Source organism: Girardinichthys multiradiatus, chromosome 5 (genome assembly GCF_021462225.1).
Source record: "Girardinichthys multiradiatus isolate DD_20200921_A chromosome 5, DD_fGirMul_XY1, whole genome shotgun sequence".
In the NCBI taxonomy this organism is placed as follows: Eukaryota; Metazoa; Chordata; class Actinopteri; order Cyprinodontiformes; family Goodeidae; genus Girardinichthys; species Girardinichthys multiradiatus.
The window spans coordinates 44,436,092-44,463,591 of NC_061798.1; the positions used below are offsets into that span (position 1 = coordinate 44,436,092).

Below are 27,500 nucleotides of genomic sequence, written 5' to 3' on the forward strand. Positions count from 1 at the left end.
GGTTTTTATGTCGGCTGTAGCACACCCCACCGCTACGCTCATAAAAATTCCTGGCGAGAACCCTGTAGAGCATCACTTAGTCTTGTCCTGTAGGACTTCTTCAAAGTTGGAGCTTTAACAGAGCGAGATCTTTGACCATTCTGGGTCCTGAGTTCTCTCTTATGCTCTCTCCTCTGCGACTCCCCTGTTTTCTGTAGGATTTATGTCTGGGGACTGAGTGAGTGAGCCGTGGAAGATGGTTGATTTTGTGACTGTTGAACCATTTTTATGTCAGTTTTGTTCAAGTTTTGGTCATTATTTGATTTAAAACGTTCTGGTATTTTCGAAGAGTTTTTTTTTTTAAGCCATGCACTCTAACGAGGATCTCAATGCCTTTAGAGAAGAAACAGACCCACAGCATCACACATCCTCCATCATACCTAACAGTGCATGAGGTACTTTTCCAGTTATTGATCCTTTGTTTAATTTCAGACACACGTGGAGAGTTGGATGCCCGAAATGGTTAATCTTGTTCCATCTGACAAAAGCACATGGTTTCTTAGTGATGATAGGGCAGAAAAGCCTTTTTTTGACATCATTCCTGAGTATAATATTCAATGGTTCTCTAACACAGAGTTTCGGGGTTCTACCTTCTCTCCCACCAATAAAATAAACATGAGTTCTTATTCTGCCTGTTGGCAGGTGGCTAAAAGAAATGGGCCCCCGTGTTGCGTCATGTCTATCCCCCAGGGAAACTATTAATGAAAATGTTCTGCATGTTCACATAAATGTACAAAGGGAAAAATTGCTTCAGTTTAATTTATCTTGAAGGGCTTGTTAGGCCTACCAGTAGTTGTGCAAGCGACTTTCCACTGTCACTGCAGGCTCCTGCAGGAGGAGTGAATGCTGCAAGTCAGTAACTCGATGCAATCTACTGGGTTTCCTCAGATAGAAAACCATTAACCAATTGAATAATAAGCTGAACTTAACTGCATTGTTTGACATCTGGGACCAGTTGGAATGGATGTAACTGACTTTAAATCTGTCTGTATGACTGAATCGAACTGAACTTAAAACAGCATACGTTGTGAATTGGAGCTAAATAAATAAACTAAATTGAATTAAGTTGAACCAGTTGTGCCAAAAACAATTATTTCCTAAAATGTTTTTTCCCACGTAAATGTGCTAAAATGTAAAATGTGTTTTTACTGTAAAAATGTTCTACTTCCCTAAAGCCTGCATTTATTTCAAAGGTTTTTTTTACACATCTTCAGCAGAAGTGCTTATAAATGTGTCTATGTTAGATTTCCATTACCAAACAGTTGGAATGAATTTTACATATTTATTATTTCTCTGCTGATAAACTCTTAATGCTTTTTCTTCAATAGAGCCCACGTCAGACAAAGCAGGAATATCGCTGGCATCGGGCATTTCTCTACCCACTGATAAACCAGAGAGCGCCTCCTCCACAATCCCAAAGAGTAACTCAGACGCATTCCTGACAACACCGGATGAGGATGACGAAGACAAAATCATAAATACCGACACAGGACTAGAAGGAGAGGGACTAATACACAGAACACCCAAGAAAGACTTGCTGGAGATAGACAGATTCACCATCTGTGGGAACCGGATAGACTGAACACTGAAGGGAACCACCAGCTGGTGTCCTGACAAAACAGCAAGGTCTGACGAGGGTCACGGAGCATGCTCAGACCTGACTTGCACTTATGCACCTGACTCTTGGAGTATTTATTTATTTATTACTGGCAAAACCAGCCAAGGCGTAAAGCTGTTGCATCAGGAGCCACGTCAGATGTTTCCAGATCCTCCTGCAGTTCGCTCATCCATGGGGACTGTGACAGGGGGTCATGGTTGACCGAGGAACGCGAGGAAACAAGCGACTGCAAGCAAGGAAGGACTAAAACCACTGACAGGAAATCAGATCTGATTGTTGGAACATAACATCTGGACTGTGTGGTTGTGTGTTCAAAAGCACAATGATTCCAAGAACAAAGAGGTGTTTTTAGACAGAACAATAGTTGTCAGATGTCAACTTTTTATTTAAAACAATCTGACAAATTCAACTATTTAAATGTTTTTATTGAAAATGTTGGATGTTTTTAAAAAAAATTTAAATTAAGCTGCACACAGACACATTCTGCATACACTTGCGCCAACACGAGTTTGAGTGAACGTAACAGCTCTGACACAAAGCATCCATGAACACATCGTTCTTGGTTTTTTTGGGGGTTTTATTGTGAAGCTGTTTGTGTGGGTATTCTCTCTTATAATCACTGGGAAGGTGCTGGTATTTATTTAACCGTGATCGCACAAGTTTCCCGTTTAGGGGAGATTTCAGTTTCCAGAGTCTATTTTGTACGTAACTCTGCCGGTAACTATGGAAGCAACAACAGCGTTGAGCATTTGTCACTTATGTGTTGGATACTGTGATCTGATCCTCAGATTCACAACTGAAATTTACGCTGGTAAATTTTTCCTGGTGAGAGAAAAGATTTCATGTATGCAGATAAAAGTAGTTTAAAGTACTTTGATCCAGGAAAATCTTCACACTGAAAATGTTTAAACTGGTATGGAGTTAAAGTTAATGTCTGTTGTTGCTTGCTGGCATTGATTAATGAAGATGTGTCCTGTTACAGTGGGTGTTTGTGTACCAGTTGACCCAAATTGCTGTGAAATCTGCTGTTAATCAGTTGATTACATGAAGTCACTGCTGGCCTTTCTGTTTCCTCTCATGCATTATCATTTCCTACTTTGAGCAAACAGACAAGATGACAACCCGATTTCCATACCAGTGCCATTCAAAATAATGCCTCGTTTTTCCTTATTAAATAAAAAAGAAATGCCTCTTTATTTTACACTGCCTTGCAAAGCTATGTACAACCTTTTCTTTTTATATTTGTCATGTGACAAACACAAATTAGTACATAATTGTGAAGTAAAAGGAAAAGAATGCCAGGTTTTTAACATTTTGTATTTTTAAAAATGTGACAAGTTTGGCTTTCATTTCTATTCAGCCCCACTGAGTAAAACCGTTCTGGAGTCACCTTTTTCTGCAGTTACAACTGCAAGTCTTTAAGCCTCTACCGGCCTTTCGGAAAGTTTTTGCTTTTCATATTTGCGAATTAGCTCAAGTTTATTCTGACTGGATGGAGAGGTCTGTGAACATTCATTTTTCTAGTCCTGCCACAGATAGGCAATTGGATATAGGTCTGGACTTTGACTAGTCCATTCTAACACATGAATAGGCTTTGATCTACACCATTTTATTGGCTTTAGGGTTTAGTTTGAAGTATTTTGCTGCCCCTAACATGTTTCTGTATTTATCTCCATCCATTTCCAATAAACTCTGACCAGCTTCCCTGCTCCTGCTGGAGAAACTTCCCCACACATGATGTGCAGAGTTAATGTTCACACACAGCGCTTTACATGTAAGCCAGAAAGTTACATTTAGCCATGTTCGTGTTCTGTTGACAGATTCTCCCACCTGAGCTGGGGATCTCTGCAGCTCCTCCAGAGTCACCATGTCTGCTTCCCTAATTAATGCTGTTATTGCCCAGCGTGCCAGTTTAAGGCAGCTATTTCTTGATAGGCTTGCAGTTGTGGCATTATCAGTTTAGTGAGATATTAAAAACTCGGGATATTCACTGAAAACCTGCATTTATACTAAATATATCAAATTAAACAGGTGTGTAATTGCTAAGAGCAGTTGGTTGCACTGGATTTTAAGAATAAAAATGGATGCCGCACTTTTCAGATTTTTCTTTGTGGAATTGAAAATCATTTTATCTTTTTCCTTCCACTTCACAAATTATGTACTAATTTGCGTTGGAGTGTTGCATAAAATCCCAAATTAAACACACCGAAGTTTGTGGCTGCAGTGTCACTAAAGGTGATCATGAAGAATTTATTATTTTGCAGGGCACTGCATTTATATATTTCAAATAAACTGTAGGCTGACTGTGATTTATTTCCACATTTCCCAAAGTTGGGGTCAGTTTGTTTCTCTGGGTGATGAAACAAAAGAGAAAGTCTTGAAATGATCCAAAAATTAATACATTTTTATTAGGTGTCATACCCAATTGGCTTTTTAGTAATCTCAGTTAGAGATAGTTTAGTAATCGTTAACCTCAACAAGCGATAGTGGAGGACACTTACCACTGTTATGTTTTAAGTCCGAAACAGAACAATTTCATAGTGAGGACGATGCATGAGAGGCACAACCAATTGGGGTGAATCCAAGTCAACACAGGCAAAGCAGCTGAAATCTGAGGAGCATCCATGTGAATGAAGTCAGGCGCTTTTGCATACATTAAAAAAGTGTGACTGGTCATCTAAGTGTGTTGACAGATCTGGTTTCTTCATGTATGAACCTGACATCCTGAGGTTTAAATGTTTTGTCTACAACACATCTGTCTTCATCTCCTTTTGTTATAGAAGAATAAGTTGAGACTTGGTGTGATGTGAGTAAGTGCAAGCAGGGGACAAGTGGTGGGTGTTTCAGTGAGAGGAGTCACTGTGCTCTCTGTTAACTGGAAACACTGCGGCCCACTGTTTGCCTGCACAGGCTCTGAAGAGTTTCTGTCATCACATATTTACACTCACAGGGGCTTTTTTGTTATTTTTTGCAATTTCTGGAGACATCCGGTTCTTGGCCGTCATACTTTTACAGTGACATTTAACTGATAAAGTTACAGGTCCACCTCTATGTTGCAAGAAATAGGAATCGAGTTTCCCAAAACTTTATCAGTCTGGACTGTTACAGTACAGACTGTAATGTGAACTGTAACATGTTTGGGTTTTCCCTCCTTTGAACATGAGCCTCATGCTTTTCAGCCTTTCTTTGGCTTGAATGGCCATCTGCTCAGAGACCAGGTTACAGTCACCGATCATCCTCTTGAGCAGCATTACTTGCAAAACAGCTCTCTGTATAAGGAAAGGTAAAAAAAAAGTATTTGCAGTAGTATGCAGCATTTTTCAAGTTATTTAAACTCTGTATGCAGAGATGTAGTGGTTCACGGAGAAATTACAGATACATCATATCATGTTGTGCAACCGTCTTGAGTTTCACCTTGTTTTTATATTTTGCCTCCAAGCAAGCCGGCTTGTTTGTAACAATCCACTCCTATGATATTGTGAAGAGTTTTTGCCCAATACTGTGAGAGTGCTCCGCCATGCTTATTAAAAGTTTTTATTTGTCCAAGTCTTCACATCACTCTAAATTTGTGGTGGTGAGTTTTATTTATACATGGCCATTGCACAGTAGATGTTAATTTAATGGATGCAGGCAGGAACTTGATGATTCTGGTAGTTTTTGGACTTTGCTATTTAATGTATGACGTAAAAAGGGCTTTGAGTGACACCATCATAGTGTGCTGTGCCACTACAGGATGACAATTCATGTTAAAGCCTCGTTTTTCTTCATTCCCTCCAATGCACAACAATATTTCTGAATTTTTTGTTGTTTTTGTACAGTTGTTCATTAAATGTTTTGCTATGCCCAGACATACGAATCTGTCCCAAACCACAGAGAAACTGGAAACACTGCCTATGCGTTCTTTTACAGAAAATTAAACCAAATCAACTTTTACATTCTGAAAAAGATTTAGTAGCACATAGTTTGTAGAGACAAAGCAGCTCGAATAAATAAAACTTTAAACAGTAGGCTTTAGAAATATTGCTTTTGATAATCTTGATTTGTAGAAGCCTATAGCTTTTCAATAAGGAAAAAAATAAATAAGAACATTACAAATTGCTACCTTGTGCTAACAATAAAATATCTTGATATGCGACAGTAAAACTTGTTTCTCATTTGCTTTGAGTAGCTTTTCTTATAGCTTATCAGTTTTGAATAACTTTTTTCCTTTAAGAAATGATTTATTTTGATTTCCTCAGGTTATCTTCGATATTAAACGTGTCTGATGATCTAGAACATGTGACTAAAAATGACAAACGGGGAGAGAATCAAACGCTGTTTACGTGAGCAGGTGGTCGGGCAGAGTCACGCGCCGCAGATGCGCGCAGCGAGCACGAGCACAGTTGAGTTCTTTCCGTGCGCGTGCGCGTGAGATTAGGCTGCTCTTAGCTCGCGGTCCGGTGAGCGCGAGGACACCGGCAGAGTGAGAGTCCCACACACCGCGGCTGGTCCACCGGGAATGATGTCCGTGATGAGTCCGTGGAGGGGAACCAGAACCTAACGGCTACTTCCTCATCGACCGTTGGATGTTTAGAGGTGTTCGGGTGCTGCGGGAGGAACAGGTGTCAGCGGGTGTCTCCATCCCGACCGGGACTGCAGGTGGTCCACTGGGTCTCTGGTCTTCTGGTGCTTTTTCTTCTTGTCTCTGAACCATGTTGTGGACACGGTGGCTCGTCCTGCTGCTATGGTGGGGAGCCACCAGCGCAGAGCAGCAGGCGGATGAGAGGGACGGGCACCGAGCGGAGGTCAGGTCGGACCCCCGCAGGCAGCGCTCCCCTCCGCCGTTGGAGCCGCTGGACTTTGGGTTTGTTCCCGCAGCGGTTTATGAGACCCACGCTTACTACGAGCCGGGGACCATAGGAATCCTTTTCCACATGGTCCACGCGTTTCTGTACGTGGTTCAACCAAACTCTTTCCCCAAAGGTGAGATTAAAATATTGTCCCCCATCTGCTCATCCCTTCTCATCACCAGTCCTGATTTTTTATCTTTCCCAGACTTTATTTACATATCATGAATACACTTTTTTTTTTTTTTACCCATCTATAGGAATCTAAATATGCTACTTTGTATAATCATATGTTTACATTTAATTCGCGTTTACTGAGCAATCTGACAAAAATCTCTTTAGGTTTAATCTTTCGCCACAAAGTTGTCCTAATCTTTAAAGCTACATGTGGGGTAAAATTCAGCACAAAAGTATATTTATATAGAAACAACAACAGCAGGACTAATAACACTAACATAATCAGGCGGGTGATTTAAAATGAAGTAAACTGGGTGTTTTTACTGTTGAGGTGATACAGTGAAGGTTAAGTGAGGTAAAATTAGTAAAAACTTTATTTAAAAATCTGGCATTTTATTAATTCATAAATAGGACTTCTTGTTTCCAGTAAAGCTACGGAGCCTGTATTAAAGCACAGTGCAACAGGTAGTATGGAGTGTTAAAAGCGCCACAATATAATAACTAAATTAATCTTTTGAAAATGTATATGTCATAATTAAATTTAAATGTGATTTTCTTAAACATATTTATCCCTATTTATATCTGTCAATAATGTACAGTCAACAAAATGGAAAGTGCTTTAGTATGTAGTTCCAAAATTTCCATAGCATATACATCACTAGGTAATTAAATAATGATTTATATATGTAATTTCAGTTAATTTATTTATGTAACAGTTCCTGTGGTGCGCTGCACCATGAAGATTAGTCATTGTGGCCCTTCATACAGAACCTTAGCATCTGACTGGTTAGCCTGCATGTAGATTTTCTGGATCAAAAAGGGTAAAAACTATTTGTTAAACCTATGGCTAAGCTCTCTCTTTAGCATAACTGAATATCAAAGGCCTTTTTACGTCATATATTAAATAGCAAAGTCCAAAAACTTCCAGAATCCTTAAACAAACTGTGGCAGGATCGATTTGCACAGCGCCAGTGTGTAAACAGATCTCTCTCAGTTACTGGCTGATTATTATAACGAACAAAAATCAACATTTAGTAAAATACTGAAGCCCTTTGTCATTGTGTGTGCTTGTGTGGTCAATAAGGCAATATTATGCACATTCTAATGGGGTCTATAGCTGTCATAGCTCATTAGGGATCTTTTTCTGGCCAGTTCATTTTTTTGTCTGATTATCAGGTCTGTCGTTTGGTTTCGGACCTCACAGCCTTCTCTGCTGTGACCCAGTTCAGAGTTCTAACAATCGAACATAGTTTGTTTTGTGCGAACAACTACAAGTGGTCACATTGGAATATGGCACAGAGCAATTGGATTGAAGGTTTTAAGTCGCTGTTATTTTGGTGACCAGCGTTATAGATGCTGGCTTGGTAAGCAATTAGCAAAATCAGTGCTTAGAGGAGGCTTTCTCTGTCACCTGCATCACCACATAATACCTTAATCCACTGGGCCATATGCTGCCACTGCTGTGGACTTTCCAGTGTGACTCACCGTCACCCACATGCACAGGTAGAGAGAACACCTGTAGGGGGACATCAACACACGCATCCCATATCAGAAGCATGCAGTCATGCTGAATGAACACAGGGGGACTTTAAGGTGTGTGGAGCTGCTTAGGGAGTGCAGCAGATCAATCTCACCTGCTTGCTACCTGAACTGCCCGGCCATCTGAGCCATTGACAAGTAAACAAGCTCATCTGTAACCGAAGCAGGAACATATATTAGGAGCTTCAGCCTCTAAAAAACAAGTTGTGTTTGTCAGTTAATCTGGATGAGTACCACCCCTAAGAACAGCTTCTTTGTAGATACCTGGGATCTTAGAAATAATGAACTCCCACTTTCACTAAGTTACATTTGTCTGTCTTTTAGTGTTTTATTTTGTTTTTACCAGAACAATTTACTGTATTGTTATGAATTAAACAATATTAAAGCAGTATTCAGATACAAAATAGAGCCATCTGATCTCAGACGTCTCGTGCTGATCTTGCCAGCCAGTGAGGATGTTTGCAGTCTGCTTTTTAACTGATTACTTAAAATAATCTTTTATAATCTACTCATATTCTATTTATATGTAATAATATAAATAATATTTCAGTTTTGTTTATTTATACATCTCCAAACAGTTATAATCTCAAAGCACATTACAATGCAAAAGGTCCAATTCATATACAATATACAGAAATATATGATCTATAGCTGCACGATATATTAAACTACCACTGCAATCAAATTATGAATGCTTACAGTATTGCATTCACACAGGACCGCTTGGATCCAATGTTTAGTTAGATATTATGTTTCTAGTGCCATGCATTCACACTGCATGCCAATAATATATCTGGCCAGGTGGATGATCTCTAACTGCCCTCGATAACCACACCTGATGTATATATTTAGTGCCTGAGATGCTGAAGCTCATAGAAATTGTTATGATGCAAAAAAGTCAGGAAAATGTAGATTAATTAAACAATCAAACACACTGAACATAATAATTTAACGAAAAACGTGGTTAAGTAAATCTGCTTATTGTTATGGATGCACATTATATCACAAATGTATCCTTAGCGCAGTATGACTGTATGCAGTATCAGTATACCAAAGTACTCCATGTGCTGCTGTAAATATTATCTAGACATGCAAATAGCGTGCATTCAGTCTATACCAGTAATATATTTGATGATGTTTGGCATTTAATGCACCAGAAAATATTTTAGGAGTGTGTTCTGGTAAAGTCAATAAGTAACTGCACCGAAGATGTTTTAATTGCCAAAACAGATGCGACTCAGTAAACCATGTAGTTGAGATGAAAATAAATGTAATTTGCTTTAATTGCTGGATAGATCGCTCACTATGTTAACGATGAACCTGAAACAGTAACACAATTTAATTAGGTTTTGCTTCATTTATAACAAGATATGTTGTCATTGCAACATTCAGCATTATTTTTGCATATCATATGTTTTTCTAGCACCCAGCCTGCATGTAAAGTCTAGGAAGGGACATAAACACTATATACATATAATAATTATAAATATAAAGTGCTAGCTACAGTTCAAACCAAACCTGGAACATTGTGGTGAATGAAATACACATTTATGTAAATCGTAAATACAATAAAAAAGCTGCTACAGAGATTTTTAACACAAGCATTCAAAAGTCTAATTGCTGACAAGATTTAGAATAACCATATGTGTTTGTCAGGGGGCATAAGATACCTCAAAAGATAGTGGGATGGGTGTCGCACCTTCATTTTGCACACCAAGAATCTCATTCTTCTTTTAGCCTTAAAATCACTTCCAAACAGCCAAACTGTCTTTCCTGTATCTGAGGGAAAGTATTAAAAAAAATTTCAGCCAGCTGATCGGCAGTTCACAGCAATAAAGGGGGCAGGTTCAATACATTACTCTAAACTCCTTACAGCCAGAGAAAATAGTTCATTAAAACATTAGCTCCTTCAATAGCATTGTCCAATGAAAGAGACAAGGTTAATCGCAGATTTCCTTTGCAAAGTGTAAAAAAAGTTCAAATTAAAATTCAAAATTCTTCCTTTCAAGTTCAAAACTCTTTGAGATGTTGCACAAACAGAGATAAGATTATGATTGCTAATTTTTGGATGCTGCAACCTGTTTCAGGAGGGAAGTGAAAATGTCTGTTTCACTGAAAATGCACCCAGCAGATTATTTACACTATCTTGCCAAAAGTATTCACTCACCCATCCAAATGATTGAAATCAGGTGTTTCAATCACTTCGATAGCCACAGGTCTGTAAAATCAAACAGACAGAATGGGTCGCTCTCGGGAGCTCAGTGAATTCCAGTGTGGTACTGTGAAAGGATACCAGCTGTGCAACAAGTCCAGTCGGGAAGTTTCCTCACTGCTAAAGTGGAAACGATTGGGAATGAGAGCAACTCAGCCACAAAGTGGTAGGCCACGTAAACTGACGGAGCGGAGGGCAGCGGATGCTGATGTGCATAGTGTGCAGAGGTCACCAACTTTCTGCAGAGTTGATCAATACAGACCTCCAAACTTCACGTGGCCTTCAGATTAGCTGAAGAACATTGCATAGAGAGCAGCTGCATCAAAGCCATACATCACCAAGTGCAATTCAAAGTGGCGAATGCAGGGTGCAAAGTACACCGCCACTGGACTATAGAGCAGTGGAGACAAGTTCTCTGGATTCTCAATTCAGAAATTGTCTTGGTGTGAAGATGCACCAACAAGACAATCAATCTGTGTCAGGTTTTCCCACTTGCAAAGCATGTAGAAGTCTTTAATGTTTATCATAGGTACTCTTCAACTGTGAGTGAAGGAATCTAAAACAAAAATCCAGACAATCAAATTGTGTTATTTTTAAGTAATTAATTTGCATTTTATTGCATGACATAAGTATTTGATACATCAAAAAACAAAACTTAATATTTGGAACAGAAACCTTTGTTTGCAATTACAGATATCAGACGTGTCCTGTAGTTCTTGATGGGGTTTGCACACACTGCAGCAGGCATTTTGGACCTCTCCTCTATGCAGGGCAATAAGGACTTTCAGCTCCCTCCAAAGATTTTCAATTGGGTTCAGGTCTGGTTGTTGGCTAAGATCTCCTGAAACATGGTCCCATCCATCATCCCCTCAATAAGGTGCGGTCTTCATGTCCCCGTTACAGAAAAGCATCCCCAAAGAATGATGTTTCCACCTCCATGCTTTATGGTAGGGATGGTGTTCTTGGGGTTGTACTCATCCTTCATCCTCCTCCAAACATGGCGATTGGATTTCTCTCATTTCTCTTCTGGATCATCCAGACCGTCACTAGCAAACTTAATGGTGGCATAGTGTGTTGCAAATGGTCTTCTTTGCGACTGTGGTCCCAGCTCTCTTCAGGTCATTGACTAGGTCCTGCCATGTAGTTCTGGGCTGATCCCTCACCTTCCTCATGATCATTGATGCCCCACAAGGTGGGATCTTGCATGAAGCCTCAGGCCAAGGGAGATTGACCGTCATCTTGAACTTTGTCCATTTTCTTATAAATTACACCAACAGTTGTTGCCTTTTTACCAAGCTGCTTGGCTAGTTTCCTGTAGCTCATCCCAGCCTTGTGCAGGTCTACTATTTTTATCCCTGATGTCCTTACACAGCTCTCTGGTTTTGGCCATTGTGGAGAGGCTGGAGTTTGTTTAATTGAGTGTGTGGACAGCTGTCTTTTATACAGATAATGAGTTCAAACAGGTGCAGTTACTACATGTTATGAGTGGAGAACAGGAGGGCTTCAGGCCTGTGAGAGCCGGGATTCTTACTGGTTGTTAGGTGATCAAATACTTATGTCATGCAATAAAATGCTAATTAATTATTTAAAAATCACACAATGTGATTTTCTGGATTTTCTTTTTGTTTTATATTGTGTCACTCACAGTTGAAGAGGACCTATGATAAGAATTAATGATATATATATATATATATATATATATATATATATATATATATATATATATATATATATATAAATATTGTAGCTTCACACTGAAGGCATCAAAACTATGAATTAACACATGTGGAATTATATACTGAACAAAAAAGTGTGAAACAACTGAAAATATGTCTTATATTCTAGGTTCTTCAAAGTAGCCACCTTTTGCTTTGATTACTGCTCCGCACACTCTTGGTATTCTGTTAATGAGCTTCAAGAAGTAGTCACCTGAAATGGTTTTCCAACAGTCTTGAAGGAGTTCCCAGAGATGCTTAGCACTTGTTGACCCTTTTGCCTTCACTCTGTGGTCCAGCTCACCCCAAACCATCTCGATTGGGTTCAGGTACGGTGACTGTGGAGGCCAGGTCATCTGGTGCAGCACTCCATCACTCTCCTTCTTGGTCAAATAGCCCTTACACAGCCTGGAGGTGTGTTTGGGGTCATTGTTCTGTTGAAAAATAAATGATGGTCCAACTAAACGCAAACCGGATGGAATAGCATGCTGCTGCAAGATGCTGTGGTAGCCATGCTGGTTCAGTATGCCTTCAATTTTGAATAAATCCCCAACAGTGTCACCAGCAAAGCACCCCCACACCATCACACCTCCTCCTCCATGCTTCACGGTGGGAACCAGGCATGTAGAGTCCATCCGTTCACCTCTTCTGCACCGCACAAAGACACGGTGGTTGGAACCAAAGATCTCAAACTTGGACTCATCAGACCAAAGCACAGATTTCCACTGGTCTAATGTCCATTCCTTGTGTTCTTTAGCCCAAACAAGTCTCTTCTGCTTGTTGTCTGTCCTCAGCAGTGGTTTCCTTGCAGCTATTTTACCATGAAGGCCTGATTCACACAGTCTCCTCTTAACAGATGTTCTAGAGATGTGTCTGCTGCTAGAACTCTGTGTGGCATTGACCTGTTCTCTAATCTGAGCTGCTGTTAACCTGCGATTTCTGAGGCTGGTGACGCGGATGAACTTATCGTCTGCAGCAGAGGTGACTCTTGGTCTTCCTTTCCTGGGGCAGTCCTCATGTGAGCCAGTTTCTTTGTAGCGCTTGATGGTTTTTGCGACTGCACTTGGGGACACTTTCAAAGTTTTCCCAATTGTTTGGACTGACTGACCTTCATTTCTTAAAGTAATGATGGCCACTCGTTTTTCTTTACTTAGCTGCTTTTTTCTTGCCATAATACAAATTCTAACAGTCTATTCAGTAGGACTATCAGCTGTGTACTGTATCCACCTCCTGCACAACACAACTGATGGTCCCAACTCCATTTATAAGGCTTGAAATCCCACTTAATAAACCTGACAGGGCACACCTGTGAAGTGAAAACCATTTCAGGTGACTACCTCTTGAAGCTCATTAACAGAATACCAAGAGTGTGCGGAGCAGTAATCAAAGCAAAAGGTGGCTACTTTGAAGAACCTAGAATATAAGACATATTTTCAGTTGTTTCACACTTTTTTGTTCAGTATATAATTCCACATGTGTTAATTCATAGTTTTGATGCCTTCAGTGTGAAGCTACAATATTCATAGTCATGAAAATAAAGAAAACTTTTTGAATGAGAAGCTGTGTCCAAACTTTTGGTCTGTACTATATATATATTTATAGTTTATATAAATAGACATATAAATGTGTCTTATGTAACAGGCTGCTGGTAACAAAGTGTCTTACGATCCAATTTATAATAGTTTATTGCGAAGCTGTGTGATACAAAACATCTGTCCTTTGAGCTTAGAACATTTCTTTTATAGTAATTATTTAGATAATTAAAATGGGTGTGGCTACATGGTGATGCAGTTGGTAGCACTGTTGCAGCAAGAATCTTGGCATGAAGTTTGCATGTTCTCCTCGTGCATGCGTGGGTTCTCGCCAGGTACTCTGGCTTCCTCCCACAGTCCAAAATCCTGACTGCTGGGTTAATTTGTGACTTCAGGTGTGAGTGTGTGCTTGCATGGTTGTCCTGTGTGTCTCTGTGTTTCCCTGTAGCTCAGTACAATATAACCCCTAAATGTGGGCATGGGACACTAATTAAATTGAAAAGACAGTGTAAGAAAAAGTTTCCTTATTCTATTAGACTGAAACATGAGAGGAAAAGAAGCCAAAGTCAAGAGAAAAACACATCCCTAAACAGGACTTGGTGGAAATTAACAGGCGGCACAAAAAGATGAATGTATGGATATCATTTACACTATGTATTCCCCTATTTCATCAAATATTTTAATTTTATTGCTTTAGTTCTGATACATAAAAACTGCTCTCATGATCATAACCCTTACTATTGAGATCATTCTGAGGTCTGGGTTTAATATTTGTTAACTTCATGGAAGTTGCTGGAGGCTAAAACATCCAGATAGACAGTGATCTCACCAATAATATGCCTGTTCAACTTTAAAGAAAACTAGTGTGAAGAAGTTAAAAGTCCGATATTATCTATAACAGACAATAATTGTTTTGGATCACTCTGATGGATGGGAGTCAAATGCTAGCAGGCATTTCCATTTTTATGGCCAAATCGGAACTTAATCTGGATCTTATTTACTTCGTGTTAAATAGATTGTATAAGTGTGAAAAGATTACCAAATTCATTCAATATTTCTATTATTTTCTCTTTTAAATGCCTGTCTTTTAATGGGAGAATGTACAAAATATGAATATAAAGTTGCTATACTGGCATTTTTTGCTTAGCACTTATCAAAAATGTGCATTATGAGCCTTGTCAAAATAGTGTTTTGCTTACATTGTATATGTTCCCAAAACAGCTGCTGTCATTCACATATTTTAAAACTAGATTACACAGAAGCACTAATTTAAGACACATATTTTTGTAATTCTACAACCATAAAATCAAAATGATTCCTATAAACATGTGAACTAATTGTTAATTTGGTTGCTTATCTGTTGCGGAAGTGCAACATTATATTACAGCTTTTTTCTGCTTAAAATATACAAAGTTTGCCAGTGGAAAAACACAGTGTAAATCTATTGTTTACCGCTGATTAGAGCGCAGTTAAACAACATCAGGGTGAGCTGCGATCACTTCGAGTTTGTCATGTAAAAGTGAGCATTAGTTCAAAGTCCTCAAAAATGTGAGCTCCACTCATAAAGGAGTTCATTTGAATTCATGCACAGCATTGCCATTGGATTTGTTGCCACCGACCCAGTTCCAGATCTAGGAGGTTATCAGATTAGAGAGAGAAAAGCTAATTGCTAAGACGGTTGGGCTAACACAAAGATGCGAGCTCCAAATCCTGTGATAAATAAACAAAACAGAGCAGAAACACGATTTGCTTTATGTCCTCATGATGTTTGAGTTCCAGTCTATTCTGAGCAGCTAAAGGCGAAACTTTCTTTCCTCATTGAAAACAATGTGCCTGAGCCGTGGCGCCGGTGGCAGCAGTAGAGGGAGCTACCCATGTATGGAGGCTTCTGCCGGCCCCTGGTTCTAGTCCTTTGAAGAAAGGTGAAAGGTCATCCAAGGAGGACATCAGATGATGAGTAAATGTGGTTGAAAAGTTGTTGAAGTTGATCAAATGAGCTCACCTGACTCTTAACATCTGATTGTAGGCTAAAATTAAGTAAAAATGTTTTTAAAAAGTCAAATTTTCCATCCATCCATCCATTTGGCTTTTGCAGGTTTTATATTTTAAACTTGACCTTGAAATTAACAATTCTTGGTGAAATTTTGTATTTATACTTCAAATCTGGCCCAAATTGACTAAAACCCTTGATCATTTGAGTCTGTTATAAAATTAGAAAGTTTGAAATTTCAATATGAAAAATGTGCAGAAACAGTTAGAATTTCCTACCCATGAAGAGAGAGCTTTTTGGTGTTAGTTTTGTCATACCATAGGACATAAAAAAAAGCTTAAGACAAAGACAAATTGGCAATAACAAGTAAACACAAGTCAACACAAATCTGTTATTTTGTATGCCAACAAAGGAAAAACATGCAAGCAGTTCTTCAAAAACAAGATCATAGTTCTTTTTTGACACCTACGTTTAAAATAAATCTTTATTATGGTTCATTTTACCATGAGGAGGCATTTCAGCCTCTTTCTCTTAGTGGCGAATCGGTTTCTTATCTCTTGGATACACACTGGCTGGATTAGGGGATTAGCATCCACTGGGCTAATGCTAACAGAGGGTTGATACACCACCAGTTCTACAGATGGCACAATGACACACAAACACATACACACACACACACACACAGGAGCAAATGCATGCCTGGGCACACGCAAAGTGGGTCATATGCTGGCATTGGTTTTTTTCACTTAATTACTGTGATTGGTTGCAGACGTGTTGTTTATCAGGAAGGAGATGAGTCAAAAATTTGAGAAAGTTTAGAGTTTTGGAACAAGGTGGAGAAGTTATATAATGTGCTTATTTGCCTCTTTGCTGCTGATATTTTCAGTTTTTGCACTTCTGAAATTTCATTTACACTCAGTCAACGAATTCATGAATTAGTTCTTTCTGAAAAAGCTGCCATTGTTCAAGCTTTCTTGATTTTTTTGTTCTGAGCAGGAATAAATTACTCATTATCATGTTAGTTTTTGCTTCAGCTCACAGTGGGTGTTGGACATTTATTTTCCTCCCACAGCATTAAAATGTTTTCGTTTATAATGCTGTCTAAAACAAACAATTCAATGCTAGTATCAAGTAACTCAAGAAAAACATAATTGTGCTTTTGTTAATATAATGTGTGATACAACATCCCGTTAATGTTTTACCTCTGGCAGTAATCTTTAGAGCCACATCTTCATTTCCACATCCAAGTCCAGTTAATTGCATAAAATTGTTGACTTAATACAGCAACTCCTCATCCTTAGTAAGCACCTGGCAACAGTGGAAAGGAACATTTCCCTTTTATCAGAAGAACCCGGCTCCTCCAGGATGAGCAGCCATCTACAAGAACTGCATGGGGACTCAGAGTGTAGAAAAAACACAGCAGAACTAGTCCAGGAGTTAAGAAACAGAGTTAATGGCAGCACTACCTCCGTCAAGGAAAAAGAACTTTGTACAAGAGCTCTGGACCAGCGGTACCTTCTATTAGAAAGAAAATCAATATACAAAGTTAATGACAGTGATAGCTGTAACATTTAGGAAAGAGACAGCTAATAACAGAAACAGATAGATCCAGAAAAGATATTACACCAAGTTAATGGCAGTAACAGCCAATGGCTCTGTCCAGGGAATACACATCTAAAAACAAAAACACAGGGCCAGGGGCAATTTCCATGAGAAATAAAAACAGATATTACACACAGTCTATGGCAGCAAATGGCCTCATTTAGGATAGAGGCAGCTAAATACAGAAGCGCTGGGCCATTGGTACTTTCTGTGACAGTTGAAAATCAGGGTTATGCATTATTAATGGCAGCAATAGCTTGATCAGCTTCTCCTTCCAGGAAGGAGAAAGCTAAGGAAAGAATTACTAGACCAGGGGTAATTTCTATAAGAAAGATAACAAAGATTACATGGTTAATCGTAGCCATAGTTCCTTTAAAGAAAGAGATAGTTAAATACAGAAGCAATGAGGTAGGAGTACTTTCAATTAAAAAAATTAATTTCAGGCCTTTAACTTGCTTCTGTTGTAGTTGAGATACTAAAAATAAACCAGCTAGATAAAAATTGACTAGCAGACTTCTTGATGTTACAATGAAGTATGTTTATCGGTACATTTATTCAAGTGTCTTTTCAGAACCAGTTTTGTTGCTATTTGAAGGAGGGTGATGTTACTGCAGTTTAGGTGTGAGGAGGCAGAGATGGATGCTGAGGTTGCATAAGGCTTTGTCCACACCTTCCAGTAATCTCTCCAAGCGGGTCAGAGTGGATGATTGGGTCAACCTATATTTACACTTTGCAGTAAGAAGATTTTGGGTTCTGATTTACATATTAAAACAAGCCGTGCTTTTAATTAAAGGACAACCCTGTATATTAACAAAGTGATGAAATACATAAATCATAAAAAAATGGAAAGGAAAACGTTTCTGTGCAGAAAATAGCTGCTCTGCTGTTCAGTTCATGAGTTCATGTTATCTGGTGGTCTGTTCACCCTTTCAAATCCAATTCTGATGGTTGTTTATCCCCCTCTTTTCCCTTCCGTTACAGTAGTTACCTCTTATACGGGGTCACTGAACTAAGCTGTCTAAGCCTTACTGCCATCGGTGGCTTACGCTAACTAAGCAGCTGAGCAACAACAGGTGGCACCGACGCAACTCAGATGTGCTCACATGCTCATATCTGCAGAGTAAGCTGCAGCGATGGTTGCATTCCACCTGTCAACGTCTGGCATGCTCTTTGCATGGGCAAAATGTTTAATGCAACCCTACACTAACGTAACTACCAAAAAAAGAGCTAAAAGGTCTGTTACAACCGTGAAGAGAGGATGGGGTTGAGAGGATTAACCATGTGGTCCTGAAAGACACCCAAATAACTGTTGCTTTTCCTTTTACTTACAAGAAAGCCTTATTAGGACTAGATTAGCTGTATCTAGGAGAGTTTATGTTCTCTATCAGGCTGATCTAAGGTGTAAAAACATTAGGCGGATCCTGGCCAATACTGATTTTCAGTTTTCTTTAAAATCAAACCAGCTGATTCCAATTTTTTATTCTAACTATAACTATTGCAAGATTATCCTTATTTATGCATCAAAGCATATGTTCCTAACCTTTGTCTGATATTTTCTGAACTTAAAAAAGTGAATCAAAGTACATGTTGTTGGTTGATGTGTTTATAGGCTAAAATGGAAAGAGTTCTCAGTTTTCATAGATTTAAAGAACCAGAAAAACATATTTTATTTCATTGCTTGGCCTGCCGATCTCAGAAGGATTAAGGAATAATTGTCAGATTTCAATCTGTGGCCAGAGGTGCAACATATTCCCATTTTTCAGCTGTTAACACTCTTACAAAACTCAACAACTCATTGAATTTATTAGAACCATGTGTTTGAAACAAGATTAATTTGTGAAGAACAACAAGTTGAGAAACAAAATGCTGAAAACTTAAAATCACATCAAGTATTTATAAATGTTAACTTTGTAGGTTTTTCCCACTGCATGAATGCATGTGCAACATTTCTGGGACTTTGTGGCAAAGGTTGCAAAGACTTGACTGATTTCTGCTGATAGATAAAGCTGTTTGTGGGCTAAGAAAGGGGTAAATGTTTATGTCAGGTAAGAAGAGGTTGGGGTTAATCACTTTGTTGTCCTCTGAAGTGACTGATGGTGAGTCTTTGTGTGTGACAGCTGTGTCAGCATTCACATGCCAAACTAGCCTCCATCTGTTTGTTTTGTTTGTTTGCACCTTCTGCTTATTTTCTGTGGCATAAAATGATTTAATAACCTAAACAAATAACATTATTTCTTACATTTCTGTACTTTTCTAATTTTATTTGAGAAATCTGATTATTGAATTAAAGCTTGAAACTGCCTAATGTAAATCATCAGGTTCTGATTTTTTAAATTAATGAAATAGAAAACATTTGATGCAAAATAACTGCAGTGATGTGAACATACACAACTGTAAAAAAGTATTTGCCCCCTTACTTTTTGGTTTCTTGAGAAAAGTCAGTAAGTCATTTTCTACCACTTATTCCATAGTGGGTCATGGGGGAGCTGGTGCCTATCTCCAGCAGTCTATGGGCGAGAGGCAGGGTACACCCTGGACAGGTTGCCAGTCCATCGCAGGGCAACACACAAACTCATTCACCTAAGGGCAATTTAGAGAGACCAATTAACCTAACAGGCATGTCTTTGGACTGTGGGAGGAAGCTGGAGTACCCAGTGAGAACCCACGCATGCATGGGGAGAACATGCAAACTGCATGCAGAAAGACCCCCGGTCGGGAATTGAACCCAGGACCTTCTTGCTGCAAGGCAACAGTGCTACCAACTGCGCCACCATGCAGGCCTTCTTGAGACTAGTTTCAGCAAAAAAAAATATATATATATTAGACAAATAAAATCCTGGTTAACAAAAACACTGTTTTCAATGGATGATTCAGTACCTTAAGGGAAAAAAGCAATCCAAACTAACCTGGTCGTATGTGAATAAATAAGTACCCCCTTGTTAAACTATGAATTAACTGTGACCAACCAAATGTTTTGTTTTAATTTTATTATCCACACCTGACAAAACACTCTAATAGAACCTGTCTGACAACATGAAGTCGGCTACAACACCTCATAAAACAACATATCATTTCCTGATCTAAAGAAGCTCAAGAACAGATGAGTCTAGAAAGGGCTACAAATCCATCTGTAAAGGTTGTGGGAACCCAGCAAACCCCAGTGAGAGCCATTATCCACAAATGGATAAAACATGGAAAAGTGGTGAACATTCACAGGAATGGCCAGCCTACCAAAATTACCCCAAAAGTGCATAAAGTTTACTAGAGGTGTAACTGGTTACATTTACTTGAGTAAGTTATTAGAAAAAAAGTACTTCTATGAGAAGTTTTACTGTACAGTACATTTAATATCTGAGTTATATTATTTTGAAGTAATGCTACTCTTACTTGCAATATCTGGCTACTTTATCCACCTCTGGTTACTTCATTAAATGAAGTTACAGTTAATGTTGAAGTGAGACTTCTTGTTCTAACATTATGTTCCTCTGCTGAGCCTATTGTGCCATTTAGAGGTCAAGTAACTGGTATAAATTGTCACTCTAAGTACTTTTCATTGTTCTAACATATACACATTGATTACTGAAACTACTGCTTTCAAATAGTTCATGTTGCAAGTAAAATTAGATCTGGTAATGTTTATTTCTTCTGCCTGCATTCATTATTTTGTAATGATGTTATTTGTTTTTTCTCCATTTTAATGTTATTCTTTAAAATACCAGAACAGGTGATCAAACAATAACTCAGTACTCGAGTAACCTTTCTACCAAATACTTTTTACTCTTGTTTGAGAAATTGTTTTGATGAATACTTTTTTCCTCTACTGGAGTAAAAATATATTAAAGTAATGTCACTCTTGAGTAATATTTCTGGCCTCTCTGCCCACCTCTGGATCCCAAAGAAACCCAGAACAACACCTAAAGAAAGCACTCCCATCCTTACTTGCTTCAGTTAATGTCAGTGTTCATGATTCAGTAAGAAAGACACTGGGATAAAATAAGCTCCAAGGTGAAAACTAGGGCTGACCAAAAAGAAGATAAAGGCCGGTCTTTAATTTTCCTAAAAAACATCTTTATGATCCCCAAAACATTTAGGGAAATATTCTGTGGAATGATGGAACACAAATTTAACTTTTTGGAAGGTGTATATCCTGTTACATCTGGCTTAAAGGTAACTCAGCCCAGCAGAAAAACTAACATAGCACCTACACGCACACATGGTGGTGGTATTCTGATGTTCTGGGGCTGCTTTGCTTTTTAAGGTCCAGGATGACTTACTGGGACTAATGGAACCATCAATTGTGCTCTCTAGCAAGAAATCGTGTAGGAGGGTTTCCGGCCATCAGTTTGTGACCTCAAGCTCAAGCACTTATGTTGCAGGACTATGATCCAAAGCACATCCGCAAGTCCACCCTGATTGAAATGCTATGTTGTGACCTTAAACATGCTGCTCATGCTCAAAAAACCTCCAGTGTCTCTGAATTAAAGCTATTCTGCAAGAAGAGTGGGTGAAAATTCCTCCACAGTGATGGAAAACAGTCATTGCCAGTTTTCCCAAACACCTGATGGCAGTTGTTGCTGCCAAGGGTGGCACTAGCAGTTACTAAGTTTAGGAGGCAAATTGTTTTTACACAGGGCTAGGTTGGTTTGGATCTTTATTAAGATAATTCATCGTGTGAAAGCTGCATCAAATTTGTTTGATGATCCGAAACATTTGATGATTCGAAACAAGCGTGACAAAAAAGCAAAAACAGCAGAAATCTGCCACCACCTTTAAAAGCAGCTCGATACATGTAATGTGTACAAATGTCCAAGTCCTAATTGGAGCAAATGTGTGAAAGAATCAGTTTACCTGCTGAGTAACAGAGCGGGTGAGTCAACGTGCAGCAGGTAGGCTTACCGTTGGCTGACCTATATTTGGTAAACACACAGACAGCTGGACCGAACCGGAGTCCTGGTTGGCTCAGCTCGAACAGCTCTCAGTAAACACACAGCTGTTCAGTGTAAGAGGAAACACCGTCACAATACTGTCCTTGGATATTAAAAAAACGGATTCCATGTAATCCGTCCTGTCTGTTTATGAGCAGATAAATGGATTTTTTCCCACTTGAGCGTCATTTATCGTGCCAAACCTGAAGCTGAACTGCCTGTGAATCATTGTTTATCATAGCACCATCTACAGATTCAAAGCACTTAATTATAGAAAATGTTTGTTTCTTTTTTCTTTCAGATCTTATTGTTAGAATCATTCAGCAAAACATGGGAGGAATTAAAATAGAAGAATGGAGAAAGGTATGTTGGTTTTAAGCAGTTTAAGAACTTAACATGTGACTCATTATTAAAGCTTTGTGCATAAGTTTGATTTCCTTTTATTTTACTTTGAGTTAGGCAGAGTTTCTTGTACCATTTTATTTTGTTTGATTGTTCTCCAGGTTTTCTGAAAGCTCTTCATAGTTATTCTTTGGACATTGGCCACATTCCTTTAATTTTCTATGTATTCTTTGTACCTTACTACAACAGCTTACTGTAGAGTGCATGCTTAAAAATGAGGGAAACTGACTTAAATAAATTAAAAACTGTGTAAAGCAGATGAACAGCATCTTAAATGCATGTCTTTAAGAATTAGTAAAACATCCAGGAAAAAGGTAGAGAAGCATCATCCTACCTGTCAAGTTTTCTGTTAATTTTTATTTAGTTCTTTTTGGGATCACCTTATTGGTGCTGAGATTCAATGTTTACTTTGTTAAACTGTGTTATCTTTGTTATTTTACTTAGATTCAGCTCAAGAAATGGAAAATTAATGGTGTTTTTGGACGAGCAGCTTGACAAAGTGCCAAAAGATTCAGTGAAAAGAAAATTCTTTACTCAGTTGTCTGTGATGCCAAAAGAAAACACTTTCGGTACCTTGCAAATATTCAGACCCTTCAAGTCTTCTGCATTTTGTCTTATTACTACCACAAACTTGTGTAGTTTTTTGAGATTTATCTGTGAAAAACCAACTCAAAGCTTTTACAAATAAAAATCAGAGAAGTGGGGTGTGATTTTTTTAAGTTACCCCCTTTGCTCAAACGTCACTAAATAAATTTTTATTAAATACATTTTCTGCAAAAATCACCAAGTAAACAGAGTCCATCTGAGGGTAATATCATGTCAGCACCGTTCAATCTATTGTATGGCACAACTGTAATCCTACTGAGACATGGCGGTCCAACAAAACTGACAGGCCGGGAAAGTAGAGCTTTAATCGGAGAAGCAACCAAGAGGCCATTGTTATCTCTGGAGGAGCTGCAGAGATTTGCATCTCAGTTGGGAGAATCTGTCAAAAGAACAACCGTTAGGTGTGCACTTTGCACATATTTAGTCTTAATGGAAGAGTGGCAAGAAGAAAGATATAAGGTGTCCTGTGAAGCCCAAACAATTTAGGGAACATAGCAAACATGTGGAAGAATGTTCTCTGGTTTGATGAGAGCAAAAGTGAACTTACTGACCTACATGGAAAATGCCTTGTGTGGCAGAAAACTGACAGAGCTCAGCCTGATTACACCATCCTCACTGTAAAACATGGGGGTGGAAAAATCATGCTGGGTGTACACCTTTCTTCAGCAGGTTCACCTTCCAGCAGGACAGCGACTCTAAACATTCAGCCAGAGCTACAAAGGAATGTTTTACCTTTGCGGTTCACGGACACTCTCCATCCAATCTAACTGAGTCTGAGCTAGGCTGAATGCAATTTAATGAAATCCCATTAAATACATTGAAGTTTGTGGCTGCATTGAAACAACTACTGAAACAAATCAATGGGTAGAAATACCTTCACAGATTACTGGATGTCTGATGATTGGAAGTTCAGATATTAGAGGTTTAACAAATGAAATGTGAGAATTAAGAAAAACAAATAAATATCTGTAAAAAGTCTGAATAGTTTTTCATCATAAGCACTTTGAAAGATTGCAGGAAAGCATCTATGACAAATACATAAGGGATAACCTAAGACTGCAAAGTTATTGCGTATATATTAAGAGTGGCAGAAAGCTGGTTCTATGAAAAGTTACAGAGTCTGTGCCTTTAAGGTCTTTATTTGAATTTGATTCAATAACAGTATGAAGGTAGCATTCTCTTTGCTGTTATTCTCAGCTTGTTTTATGTTTCTGTTTTTCCTTATCTCCGTCCATGATGTTGCTGTCACAGCCAGAAAACGTTGTCCTGCTGCTACAGGTAAACCCCCTGATTCCTGAAATTTCACCGAGGCATCATGCAGAGCTGCAGTCTGACTGTGGACTGATTAACGTTCTTCTTCTCCTGCAGTGGATCCACTATGAATCTGGATTCCTAATATGCACGGCATTTGGAATCGTATTTGTGGTCCTCACCCCGATTGTTGCCACCTGTTTCTGCATGTGTCGATGCTGCGACAACTGCGGAGGTGAGATGCATCAGAGGCAGAGGAAAAACGCAGACTGTCACCGAGGTTTCTTCACCGCCTCGCTCATTGCCACCACCACCTTCATCATGTGAGTGTTTCTCCTTTCCTTCCCTGTCTTCAGTCGATTTATTCTCACAAAGAAGATGAGGTTTAACAATTCCAAATTGGGTACTGTGCCTTGCAAAATTATGCAAAATGTTTTGACCACAAACTTTAGTTTATTTCATTGGGACTTTATCTGACAGACCAACGTAAAATAGTGCATAATTGTGAAGTGGAAGGAAAATAATTGAAAAACATCTTTAAGGTTTTGTTTTACAAATACAAGCCAGGAAAGTATAAAGGTACATTTGTAGTCAGCACCCTGAGTAAATATGTTGAAGAACAAAACTTTCACTGCTGTTACAACTCCAAGACTTTAGGGGTGCATAGCTTTCAACTTTGCACATATAGAGACTAAGGTTTTTGCAAATTTTTCTTTGCAAATGACTTGGAAAAACCTCTAAGCTTTATATATAAATTTTTTTATCTAACCCTTATTTACATACCTAACATGTATAAGTGAGAAGGGTCTGCACTCGTGTTTCACTTTGGGCTATGAGTCACAACAGGTAATGACCCGACTGTGACACTGGGCATCATAGTTGATGCTTTCAGATTTTGCTAATGGGTTAATCCTGCTTTGTCTGGTTCTGCTGGATGTTTTTTTCTGTTAAAAAGGAGTTTTTTCTTTCCTCTGTTGATACATGCATGCTTAGTATGAGGAATAGCTGCAAAATCAATGGCTCAAAGCAATTGATTGGGCTTCCTTCTGAAGAACATGAAACCAATAGAAAAGATTGAAAGCTCAGAGTTTAAGTAAATAAAGGGAACGGTTTATGTAATATATACACACGTGGACAAAATTGTTGGTACCCTATGGTTAATGAAAGAAAAACCCACAATGGTCACAGAAATAACTTGAATCTGACAAAGGTAATTAGTAATAAAAATTCTATGAAAATGAACAAATGAAAGTCAGACAATGCTTTTCAAACATGCTTCAACAGAATTATTTTAAAAAATAAACTCATGAAACTGATGAAAAATGATGGTACCTCTGAAAATAATGTGACCAAAGGGACATGTTAAATCAAGGTGTGTCCATTAATTAGCATCACAGGTGTCTACATTCTTGTAATCAGTCTATATATAGGGCTACAGGTAGTCACTGTGCTGTGTGGTGACATGCTGTGTACCACACTCAACGTGGACCAGAGGAAGCGAAGGAAAGAGTTGTCTCAGGAGATTAGAAATAAAATTATCGACAAGCATGTTAAAGGTAAAGTTATAAGATCATCTCCAAGCAGCTTCATGTTCCTGTGACTACAGTTGCACATATTATTCAGAAATGTAAGATCCATGGGTCTGTAGCTAACCTCCCTGGACGTGGCCGCAGGAGGAAGATTGATGACAAAACAAAGAGATAGATAATATGAATGGGTTTTTCTTTCATTAACCGAAGGGTACCAACAATTTTGTCCACGTGTGTATATCTTAAACAAATAAATCGCCTTCAACAACAACATCACAAGTCCAGCCACATACAAATAGTGTAAAGTTTGTTGCCTAATTAAACTCCAAATAGTTTCTTAAGCTGAAAGTATTTCAATTTATTTATATCAGAAATGAATAAATAGAGAAAGGAATGTTTCTAAAACTTGCCAAAGAAAAGCCAAGTATTGAGGTCCTGGAAAAAAAACTGGACATCAGTTTTAAAAGCATAATGAACTCTGCACAGCTACTGCAGGGTGGTACTGGAGTGATGCAGAGCAGGGCACCAACCTGTAACTGTAAAGCTGACATTTGCAAGCAGTGGCCCTGACCCGTGCACAGGAACAGGATCTGCAGGACAGTTAGGTGTTACTGATATGACTGGGCTGACTGGGAGATGCCTCTGTGTCTCCATCTGAATGAAGTCTTTCACATCACAGACATGCATACTCATGCTTACACAAATGCTCTCAAATATCCTCAGGGGATATTTGTTCTCTCATGCCATTTTTTACTTGATCAGGGCTTCTAAAGAGCATTGAATACAGGAAAAGGGAAGAGTTTCCAGGCCTGGAAACGTGGGAGTAATAGAAAAATCTTTGTATTTCAGGACTTGTTTGTTTTTACTAATATTTTGTGTGATATTAAAAAAAAAGTTTCTTCCAGCCAGATTGTCTTTTTAAACTTAAACTTTGTTTTGTAAACTTAATTTTATATAAATGCATATTGTTAGCCTTTCAGGTATATCTCACTGATAAATAAGGTCCCAGACGTATGCAATGTTCATACATATCTGTTTTTATTCTTTAAAAAATGTGAGCTAGCATTTTGACTGAAGCTAGGTTTTATTTATTTAAACATTTTTCTGTTAAACCAGGTGACTTTCCTTAACAGGAGCTTTGTTAAAACATGTTGGATATCTTTTCTTTAGACTGAAGTGACACATTTTTCTGTCTCTGGAATAAATTTAATTTGTTTTAGTGTAGAAACAGCCTCTGCAAACTGTTTCAAGGTAGTCTTTCACTCAGGAAGTCAGAGGGGCTTAGGTCTTCTGGCTCCAAGTTTGGTTGACAGGTAGAGCTTCACTCTGCTGATATTTATTTGTTTTATTGTCTTTCACAAATACAGGTAACAATAAAGATAACAGTATGCGTACATCCCTGCTACAGAGCACCAACCTCAGAAATACAGAGATTTAAAAAAGGATTCAGATTTTTAATGAAACATACACACATAATATTTTTCTATAGTTTTTTATTTTGTTAAAGAGATTTTTGCTCGCAGGAAGCAAGATTTAC

The 27,500-nt window shown here is 38.5% G+C and overlaps 2 protein-coding genes across 15 annotated transcripts in view; both read left to right on the forward strand.

Moving 5' to 3' along the window:
• tapt1b (transmembrane anterior posterior transformation 1b) overlaps positions 1 to 2,858 on the forward strand; it is a 17,169-nt gene extending 14,311 nt beyond the window's left edge. The window contains exon 14 of the mRNA XM_047365737.1: positions 1,368 to 2,858. Coding sequence (XP_047221693.1) covers positions 1,368 to 1,621 — 254 coding nt within the window. The 3' untranslated portion in view covers positions 1,622 to 2,858. The remainder of the gene's footprint in view (positions 1 to 1,367) is intronic.
• A 3,157-nt stretch (positions 2,859 to 6,015) lies between these two features.
• The window catches only part of prom1b (prominin 1 b), a 42,383-nt gene continuing 20,898 nt past the window's right edge, over positions 6,016 to 27,500 (forward strand). For 3 of the 14 annotated variants that reach the window (XM_047365724.1, XM_047365728.1, XM_047365733.1), the window contains exons 1-4: positions 6,020 to 6,619; positions 22,477 to 22,538; positions 24,435 to 24,461; positions 24,552 to 24,757. In XM_047365724.1, coding sequence (XP_047221680.1) covers positions 6,349 to 6,619; positions 22,477 to 22,538; positions 24,435 to 24,461; positions 24,552 to 24,757 — 566 coding nt within the window. In that variant the 5' untranslated portion in view covers positions 6,020 to 6,348. Of the gene's footprint in view, positions 6,620 to 22,476; positions 22,539 to 24,434; positions 24,462 to 24,551; positions 24,758 to 27,500 lie in introns of all 14 variants that reach the window. The other 11 variants (XM_047365722.1, XM_047365725.1, XM_047365727.1 and 8 more) reach the window with 7 other exon arrangements.